Source organism: Gymnoscopelus microlampas (genome assembly GCF_963454915.1).
Source record: "Gymnoscopelus microlampas genome assembly, chromosome: 11".
Classification (NCBI taxonomy): domain Eukaryota; kingdom Metazoa; phylum Chordata; class Actinopteri; order Myctophiformes; family Myctophidae; genus Gymnoscopelus; species Gymnoscopelus microlampas.
The window spans coordinates 3,590,400-3,600,356 of record NC_139948.1 but is presented as its reverse complement, the minus strand read 5'-3'; the positions used below and the strand labels follow the sequence as shown (position 1 = coordinate 3,600,356).

Here is a 9,957-nt window from a genome sequence, read left to right as displayed (position 1 = left end):
ACTGTCTCTATGCTTGAGCACTTGTTCTTGTTTGTTAAATGCTGCTCATGCTATGTACACGTGTATATATACTGTACGCGACACCTGCACATTCGATTGATCCTGTTGCTTTGTACATCTGCACATGGTCACTTTGCACATTTGGGTGAACAAGGCACCTGAGACAAAGACAGTGGTGGTGCAAATGCAAGTATACAGTATACACTGTATACATTATATTATTTCCCTTGACAACCACAGGAGTCGAACTGGTTCTGTGCACACTTCATGGTTGGAGGGGCTGGCTCCGAGCCAGGCTTGTTCTGGGTGTGTCTTCGGGCGGTCCGGGCTGGTTGGTTATCAGGGTGGTTAGGTGTCCATGGCCCAAGGCTTTGATTGGAGTAGAAGTCCATGGGATACACCTCCTGCCAGCTCACCTGCTGCAGAGCCACAGCCGCCTCATATGGGGACAGGAGGGGCTTGGAGAAGGCTGTGCCCCAGTCGATCGACAGACGTGGACAAGCAATCTGAACCCACGCGTCCACGTCTGGCATCAAGTCCAGCTTGCTGGGGAAAACCTCAGACAGCAACACTCGAGTGAAGGACCTGCCTGATGACTCGAGCTTGGACTCTAGGTGCTCCAAGACTTTGGGGCTGCCCTGCCGGCCCAGAGTACCCACGATCAGGCCCCATTTCTTGGCCGAGCGTGCCTTGGTGATGGCCTGGAACCTCAAGGCCCGCATGGTGTCATGATCATAATACTCCCTGGTGAACACCTTACTGTATGGGTCATATCTGTAAGCGGGTATGTCTGGGTTGGCAATCATGATTGATTCCAGGTGAAACCGTCCATCTCCCAGGTAAATAATGGCATCGACATGGCGTTCCAAGCGAGGGGAGGTGCAGCCCAGGATCTCTCCGGGTGACAGGGGCCGACATTGGGGCACCAGCACCTCATACTCTGCTTTCAGCGCTGTACTCACTGCCTGCAGCGCGGCCACAAACTGAATGGTGCTGACAAGTGCCAGAGAGCGCCTGGAAGGGAAGTTGAACTTGACCGTGTCCAGGAAGTGTGCGTTGTCCATCTGGATATCCACAAACACGTACAGCATCTTGATGCCTGCTGTGGAGTCTATGGGGATCAGACAGCTGTGGCCGTAGTGCACCATGAAGTCGGCTCCCAGGGCGCGGGCGGTGAAGTCATCCACACAACAGGCACCATACGTCACATCCCCCATGACAATAGTGTCGGCTTCGGTGAATCTCTCAATGATGTCAGCGATGACACAGGCAAACATCTGCAGCCCCTCCGGAAGCTGCAGAGCCACTCTCTTAGCCTGGGTTTGTCTGAGCCGCCACACCGTCTTGTGGATCTCAAAGTTATAATTAGCAGGCAAGGCTCGGATGGCGTCCAGTAACTCTGGGTCTTGCAAGATGTCTTCTGGAATTTGATTGGCGACACGTCGTGGCCCTCTAACCGTGGTCTTTCTAGTAGAAGCAACTTGCGTCTCGCTCAGGGGCGCTGCCATGTCCTCTGAAGCGTGAGCTCAGAAGGTCAATGGGCCAATCAACAGCAGAGGACAGTTGAGGTAGTGGAGTGTTCACTGGCGCCAATATCTCCACCAGAAGTGTGGATATTCAATGATGTCAGTAATTCATGACATATCTATGACATATGATTCCATATTTGGGCAAGGTTTCAGCCTGATTTGATGACCACTTTCTGAGTCATTATGGCTTATGACTCAGAGTGTGAAATAGGAGAAACATTTGACTATTCCAAAAGAATCACATATTATCAAGCATGACAGTATTACATCATTAATCATACGGTAACTATAAGGGTCATAGGAGCAAAGTACTTTTGGAGGCTAGTCTATGACGTCATTAGAATGAAATCATTGCTACGGAGGATGTCAGCACTGCGTCTTTTTGTGTTGGTCCCCAGTGTTGCCCAGGTTATTGTGCAGCAGTGTGAGGCCCTAAAGCACAATTATGACTAAAATGTCAATCCAAATCATGTTGCTGAATATTGCGTAATCAAAATGATGTTAATGGTGGAAAAGGAAAACACCCTCAAAACTACATGCGCAGATCTCCGCCAGGCTGGGCTGCCTACTGTGTAGTCGTAGTTATAACTTATAAAACAATGTTGTCAGCACCATTTAGTAGCATTTGATTATCAGCCTTTAAAGACGGGATGCCGTGATTTTCAGTGATTTTCCCCCCCTAAAACATAATCATCAGGTATTATGGTTACACTAGGAGGAAGATTTTTTTCAAAAAAGTGTACAGAAATTGTTAAAATTAGGTTTATTATGTGGACACGCCTCCAGTTCATTAAGTATACCTGTTCTCACCTTAGCACCTCCTCCACCACCTTGGCACCACCCACCTGTCCTAGTCCCTCCTCCTCCTCATGCCCACACCTGTTGTGTTATGATAATGAGGGGGAGGGTATTTTTTTACTATGTCACAAAAGGGCTGTTTTTCTATTGGCACGTTTGACCCTGAAGGTTTCAGCCTCCAGGTAGAAACTCAAAATAGTCAGAGAAGACATAAAACACCATAAAAACACCACCAGGGGGCTTGATGCAGTTCTATCAACCTCATAGACACATGAAAAACAAAAAAAGTGCAAAACCATGTCACCACCTCTTTTAGTACAAAAAGGTGTAGTACTGTATAATCATCATTTTTGCTCGAGCCATAAGTTATGTCTGTCTTTCACAAATGAATTACTACTAGGCCTAAATAGAAATAAAAGCCTTTTCATTAATCAAAATAAACTAGTGTAATAACATAGTACATGTTGGCATAATTTGTTGTGTAGCGCTACCTGGGGAAAAATCCACCAGTCGCTGACTGATAATATTATGGCAGGGATAATTGCGACCGTAGGTCGCATTTACTATAGAAACCTGCTCCAGGTGTCCGTGCGTCCCTCCGTCACACACGTCCCGTCACACTTTTGCCCTGCTCATATCTCCGCACCCGTTGCCCCGATCCATGCCAGATTTTGCACACACACTCCTTACCTGCCAAACTACACCCTCCAAGGACCCCCGGAGCTCCAGGGACCCCCAGCTGCCTCGGGGACCCCCAAGTGTAAAAAATGAGCACATGTGGACAAATTACCAAATGACCACCCCAACGGGGCTGCTCACGGGGCATTCCCGGGGACCACCCACTCCTGGTGCTCCAGAACGGATGCAAAAGTGGTGGCGCCCCCAGTGGAGGACCCCCTGCCACTGCAGCTCACATAAAATGCCGTAACTCGGGCTAGGAGCGTCCGGGAGAGCCGCGGCCGGTACCTATTCGTCCGCCAAGGCAACGCGGACACCCCACCCCTAATTTCTCACATGGCCCTCTTCTAGCGCCACCTTCAGGCCGCTTTTCACAACACATTTTTGCCCACTACTCCTACAGTTTTGCCCCTAAAAACACGCAAATTTCTACACACTACACAGTATGTGTACACTCATGTCATCAACATGCCTGCCACCACATTTCTTAGACCACCAAACAAAACTATACATTGCCCACACAACTAGGAACCAATCGCCGTTACAGCCCTCTTCTGTATACATGTGACCTACGGTCGCTTATCTCCCGATTAGGGAGTCTTACTGGTATTATCTATGCTCCGTGTCGGTGCATAATCACCCTGAAGGGCTTTAATTTTCAATAATGACCACCTCCCCATATATTATCCCGCTTATTACACGGCTACTTAATAAATAAATTGACCCAAAAGTAACAACAAAACAAAGTATTTTCTTGCTTACGGCAATGAAAGGATTGGTCTGAGCGGAGAAGTTCGCCTCGGAAAACAGACGAGCGTATTCCAAAAGTTAACCGGAAGACTCGCCACAAAACACACTCGCCCCCATTCTATATACCACCGGATTTGCCTATAATACCGCCGGATTCCCCCGGGGGCGACTGTGTTTTGGGGTGAGTGTTTTGGTATTCTTGCGTTGTTGCACCAAGATAAACAAGGAAGTGTAGTGGATCAAATAGAATCACTTTTCGGCTATTGCAGCGTCTATTTCTCACTTCAAATGTTTTCAAAAACATTCCTTAGAGCAATGTTTAGTTGTAAATGACATTGTTTGTTTGTTTACATGGCTGTCATGTTGGATTACAGCATAAAACCAAGCGGTGCAGGTTGACATGAGCAGGTGCTCTGTGCCTTTGATTAGACAGCGGTCTGTTATAGAGCTCATCGGTCATTATACAGTGATAATGCACCGCTGAATTCCGCGATTGACCAATCAGAATCAAGCGTTCAACCAAGCCGTGTAATAAAGAGTTGTAAAGATGTGTTTAGAGCACTGCAGAAGAATTTATGTTTTGTTTTTGAGGACTTCATTTTTTTTAACAATAGGTAGGCTATTCCTTTACCATTTATTTATTTTGGTTTTCAAATTTTTATGTTTAATTTAATGTTAAGACAGTTATCTTTGAAGGAGAGATGCAAACAACCCTGTTTGACAGTCATTATGACTCATGAGACCAATTGTACCTAATTTCCACTCTTTGTTGGTTTCTGCAACAAAGAGTGGAATTTGTAGCATTTGTGGCATCCCCTATGGGTGGAAATTAAATCGCTTTTGGCTCTGTGTGATTAAGATTTGGGGTAGATCGGATAAGATTTGTGGCCATTTTTTGTAAAACCTTCCTGCAAACTTTGGAAGTAAATCTGAATGGAATATGAAACATCTTTTACAATACATCTTAATCACATGACTTAAGAGATAAGATGTGCCCATTTGTGTGATTTGTACAATCTGTAGTAGTAGCAAAAGGTGTGTTTTCAAGAAAACGCAGAATGGGCGGAAATGGGCGTGGCCTCTATATCATGATTATTGTACAGCCTACAGTTGAAGAGTTTCTTATAGCCTCACCATGAGTTTGAAAATAAAAAAATAGGGTGGAAGTTTATGTTCATCCTTGGCCTACTGGGGTGTACGTGAAAAGTTGACAATGGATTTCCAAGCTCACAATGCATCACAACACGTGAATTAATGCCCTGATGCTTTCTGACACTGCTTATAGGCCTACAATAATAAGCAGGACTTTAAATATTACAATAACTTCTGCAAAGAGGGGTTGCAGTTTCAGTAAAACTAGCGAGAGAAATGCTATATGAACTCATTTCTTGTCACATTGCTCTCCTCAGAAAACACTACATAGGTGGAATTGGAATGAATTGTTTTCATTAGCGTCAGTGCTAGGTTTGATAAACAGGTACACTGCGTAGTTACTTTGACAAACCAATGGAGTTAGCTGGTTTTGTCAGAATAACATTTTAGTACTTTTCATTGGTTCAATATTTTTTTAACTCACACACGTAAAGCGTGTTCAATAGTGTTGATTTATAAAAGAAAAAAAACTGAAATGGAGTTAGCTGGTTGTATACAACAAGGAAATAAAAATGGTACCAGCATCTACGGTGCTTGATGGGGTTGTACGCAAGGTTCTTACTCCCAAGTTATACACATCTGTCTTTGCCAGTGTCCTTGGCATTATTTAGCACACAAGCTGCCTCTAACCCCAGACAGGCAATTGGTGGTGGGAGTGGAGGCAAGGAAAGCGGTATTATAATGTTTCCTAATCATGTTTTTCTTTTTACTGGCTTATTTGTTCATATTGCCTATACCCGAGGAAAGTAACCGTTTAGCAATTTACCGCCAGTGGCTCTATGGCTACGAAGCCACTTGCCACTTGGTAGCATCTGAAATAGTCCGTGGTTGGGGTAGCTATATGATCTTGATAAGCCTGTGAGCTTTGCTAACTCAACATCCGTTGTATGGATGGAGGGACTCCTACTTCCACTGATGCATTGGTTTATGGTTGAGGTCAGTACAGTTCCCATACAGATACAGGGAGTCAAGCTAATATTGGTAGTCCATTGTATTGTCTTTGATTTGGTCTCAGTTGAGATTTCCTTTCAGGCTCAGTTGCACCATCACTACTCCCTATATAATTAATAAGTTGTGTTTAATAGAATTTTCTTTGGACTTCACATGACATACACTATCCGAATAATATTGCAACTGGATGACTATAAAAGAGTGATTTTCATTATTGCTAGTGCGATAGTGATAGTGAAAGTACGAACATTCAGAGCTGGTGTCCATCGGTGTGTGTATGCCACCAGGTGATGTCACCAGTGGAAGGTGCGCGCTCGTGATGATGAAAGCAGGCGTGTCTCTCCGTGGTTCAATGTGAAGAAGCTGTCAGGAGGTAAGTTATTCTTCTCCAACGCTTCCTTGAGATGGACAGGAGGATCCAAGTAGTACTCGTTTGAAAGGATGAATGTTCCCCAGTGAATGGCCACCGAGTTTTCAGCCTGAACGTCTATGTGGATCTGAACGGCTTCTTCTGGATCCACATGCTGTGAACGCAATAAGTCCCTGGGCAGGTAAGCTCCTATAGGGATGGCGGCAAGGTTGAAGGGTCCAAAGCGTTGTCCGATCTCCAGGAAGGAGGAACAGTAACCAGTATCACCAGCGAAGAAGAACCGGTGAACTGGACCCAACACTGACCAGCTTCCCCAAAGAGACATATTGCTGTCCAGTGCGGTGCGTTGGCTCCAATGCTGAGAAGGAGTGCAGACAAACGTGATGTCATCATGACCCAGTACAGAGTTCCCCTCCCACCAGTCAAGTTCAACGACGTCCTCACAGCCTACCTTCACCAACCAAGCCTTCAGCCCCAGGGGTACGAACCAGCGTAGCTCGCCTCCAAAGCGAGAGTTCAGACTGGCGACTGATCCTGCATCCAGGTGGTCGTAATGAGAGTGACTGATTAGAACAGCATCTATCCTGGGGAGCTGTTGCACGGTGCAGGGTGGTCCGCGGTACCGTTTGGGGCCCAGGAACTGTAGTGGTGAGGCCCTCTGGCTGAACATGGGGTCAGTCAGAATATTCAACCCGTCCAGTTCCACCAGTACACAGGCGTGTCCCAGCCAGGTGACTTGGAGCCCTGGAGATGAGTACTCACTGCTATTCAGGACCGATGATGGACTTTGGACAAAATATGGAACCATCACCGGTAGCTCGGAGTCCAGAACCTCTTTACTCGTAGGCACGTTGTTCGTTAGGAATGTACCTATGTTGCTGAACAAAATGAACAGATCTACAAGCCAACATGGACATGTCCACGTTGGCCAGGGGTTTGACCAGCGGCCATGTGTGTCCTGACACGACCTTGTCACTTCACCTGACAGCCTCTTATCGCCATCCACCTTCACTAGCTTGTCGTTTGATCCTTTTCTGTCTGAGGGTGCTGTCTGCTCCATGAGCTCAGTGCTTATAACCCAGGAAGTCTTTATATAGAAGAATATGCCAGCAGAATGTTAAGGTGTCTTGTGATCCCTAGTCATATTGCTGTGCTGGAGGCCTGATTGTCTCTCACAATAGTCTACTCACTTAGATTATCTCTCTTGGGGAGTCTGGTTTTAAGATGAGATACCTCGACGCTCGCGTCATCACGGTGTTGTCACTATGGTGTCCGCTATGCCCAAAATTATGGAATTCCATGATGTCAGAGTTGCAAGTAGAGATGGGGATGGAAACCCGGTTCTATTATGTATCCGATTCTGAAGTTAGAGACAGGAACATCAATAAGGTTTGGGCCTATCCTGACTCGTGGAACGACCTACCAAAAGATATAAAGGAGCTTGACTCCCTACCCAAATTCAAACCTAGCCTAAAATAATTCCTTTTGTCAAAATACAAGTGAACATATCCAACTCATTGATCACCTTGTTAGTAGAATCCCCTGACCCCGCCCCTACTTTCTCTGTAAATATACCTTGTGATTCTACGTAGCTTCATTCCATGATGTATTGTTGTATTGTATTGCATTGTGTTATATACCTGCTGTCAGGCAGAAACCAGCTATGTCCCAAATATTAACTTTTCAGGAAATGAAACAAAAAAACGTGTTTTTAGAATAACACACTACTGCCTCATCAAAGTTGTTATGGTGACTTTATGCATTGTCAGATATTTGAATGCGTCCTTATTATCATCACTTTAACCAAATACAGCTCAAGTGGAGTTAGGAGGTTTTTGACCATTAATGTGGAGACGGACCACAAACCCCCCCCCCCCCCCATCTGACAATATTTTGAGGGAGGGACCCCGTACAAGATTTACGTTGTGAAGTGCAAAAAAAACGGGACCCCACTTTGAGAACCACTGTTTTTGGGCGTAGCAACATCATAGTGACATCACTGTGATGACGCAAGCATCAAGGCAACTCAGCTTAAATCCGGACCACCCAAGAGAGCGAAGGGAATTTTGAGAGATACCTACCTGCCTGTCACTGCCTTCTTGAATGCTACGAAGGCAGATATCACAAGACGGAAATTCTGCTAATATTCTGCTGGTAGTCACACAAACACACACTCCTTGGCTGTAAGCAATGAGCTCAGGGAGTGGACAGGACCCTGAGACAGAAAAGGATGACACGATTAGCTGGTGGAGATGGCTGTTAGGTGAAGAAGAGAGTGATGGAGAGGTTGACGACAGTACATCTCTCTCTACGAGTCACGGACTGTTGAAAGATGTGACAAGGTCGTGTCGGGACAAATATGGCCGCTGGACAAACCCCTGGCCAACATGGACATCACCTTCCTACAGCACTATGCTCCGCTTCCTACTGCTGGATAAGAACAACAGCAATGTACCAACGAGTGAAGAGGTTCTGGACTCTGAGCTACCGGTGATGGTTCCATATTTTGTCCAAAGTCCATCATCGGTCCTGAATAGCAGTGAGTACTCATCTCCAGGGCTCCAAGTCACCTGGCTGGGACACGCCTGTGTGCTGGTGGAACTGGACGGGTTGAATATTCTGACTGACCCCCTGTTCAGCCAGAGGGCCTCACCACTACAGTTCCTGGGCCCCAAACGGTACCGCGGACCACCCTGTACCATCGAACAGCTCCCCAGGATAGACGCTGTTCTAATCAGTCACTCTCATTACGACCACCTGGATGCAGGATCAGTCGCCAGTCTGAACTCTCGCTTTGGAGGGGAGCTACGCTGGTTCGTACCCCTGGGGCTGAAGGATTGGTTGGTGAAGGCAGGCTGTGAGGACGTCGTTGAACTTGATTGGTGGGAGGAGAACTGTGTACCGGGTCACGATGACATCACGTTTGTCTGCACCCCTGCTCAGCACTGGAGCAAACGTAACATACTGGATGACAATATATCCCTGTGGGGGAGCTGGTCAGTGTTGGGTCCAGTTCACCGGTTCTTCTTCGCTGGTGATACTGGTTACTGTTCCTCCTTCCTGGAGATCGGACGACACTTTGGACCCTTCGACCTTGCTGCCATTCCTATAGGATCCTACCTGCCCAGGGACGTGTTGCGTGGACAACATGTGGATCCAGAAGAAGCCGTTCAGATCCACGAAGACGTTCAGGCTGAACACTCGGTGGCCATTCACTGGGGAACGCTTCACACCCTCTTCGCATGTGAGTACTATCTGGATCCTCCTCTCCGTCTCAAAGAGGCATTGGAGAAGAAGAAGTTATCTCTAGACAGCTTCTTCACATTGAACCACGGAGAGACACGCCTGCTTTCATCATCACAAGGGCGCAACTTCCACTGGTGACATCACACATGCTAACTTGGGACAGGGAACAAGGTTGCTGAGATAGCCTGAGTGTGTGTGGAGATCTCGGACTGCAAACCTCTAATTTGGTCCTGTTATAATGCTTTATTCAGTAAAAAGCCATTTACTTTATATTATTATAAAGGTTTATCTTTTTTGATAGGGAATGAGCTCTGTAGTCAGCTGCTCTATTGCAATGGGACAAGCCGAGGTCTCCCTACAAACAATCTGGGTAGCTATTCAGGGGATCAAAGTTTAACTGGTGGAGACCATTTAAACTAGACTCAGCAATGTTCCATGCTCTTTGTCTACAATGTCTGACCATGTTTGAGTTCTAATGAAGAT

The 9,957-nt window shown here is 46.4% G+C and overlaps 3 protein-coding genes across 3 annotated transcripts; 1 reads left to right on the top strand and 2 right to left on the bottom strand.

Moving 5' to 3' along the window:
* Positions 1–218: 218 nt before the first annotated feature.
* On the bottom strand, positions 219–1,508 carry LOC311055823 (2-(3-amino-3-carboxypropyl)histidine synthase subunit 1-like; the record flags this gene model as incomplete). Its single annotated transcript, XM_084072089.1, has 1 exon — positions 219–1,508. One exon carries the CDS (start codon positions 1,506–1,508, stop codon positions 219–221), a length of 1,290 nt encoding a protein of 429 aa, XP_083928215.1.
* A 4,643-nt stretch (positions 1,509–6,151) lies between these two features.
* LOC311055821 (N-acyl-phosphatidylethanolamine-hydrolyzing phospholipase D-like) lies at positions 6,152–7,288 on the bottom strand (the record flags this gene model as incomplete). The annotated part of the gene is made up of 1 exon (XM_084072087.1): positions 6,152–7,288. One exon carries the CDS (start codon positions 7,286–7,288, stop codon positions 6,152–6,154), a length of 1,137 nt encoding a protein of 378 aa, XP_083928213.1.
* A 1,130-nt stretch (positions 7,289–8,418) lies between these two features.
* On the top strand, positions 8,419–9,612 carry LOC311055820 (N-acyl-phosphatidylethanolamine-hydrolyzing phospholipase D-like; the record flags this gene model as incomplete). Its single annotated transcript, XM_084072086.1, has 1 exon — positions 8,419–9,612. One exon carries the CDS (start codon positions 8,419–8,421, stop codon positions 9,610–9,612), a length of 1,194 nt encoding a protein of 397 aa, XP_083928212.1.
* Between the last annotated feature and the right edge of the window lie 345 nt (positions 9,613–9,957).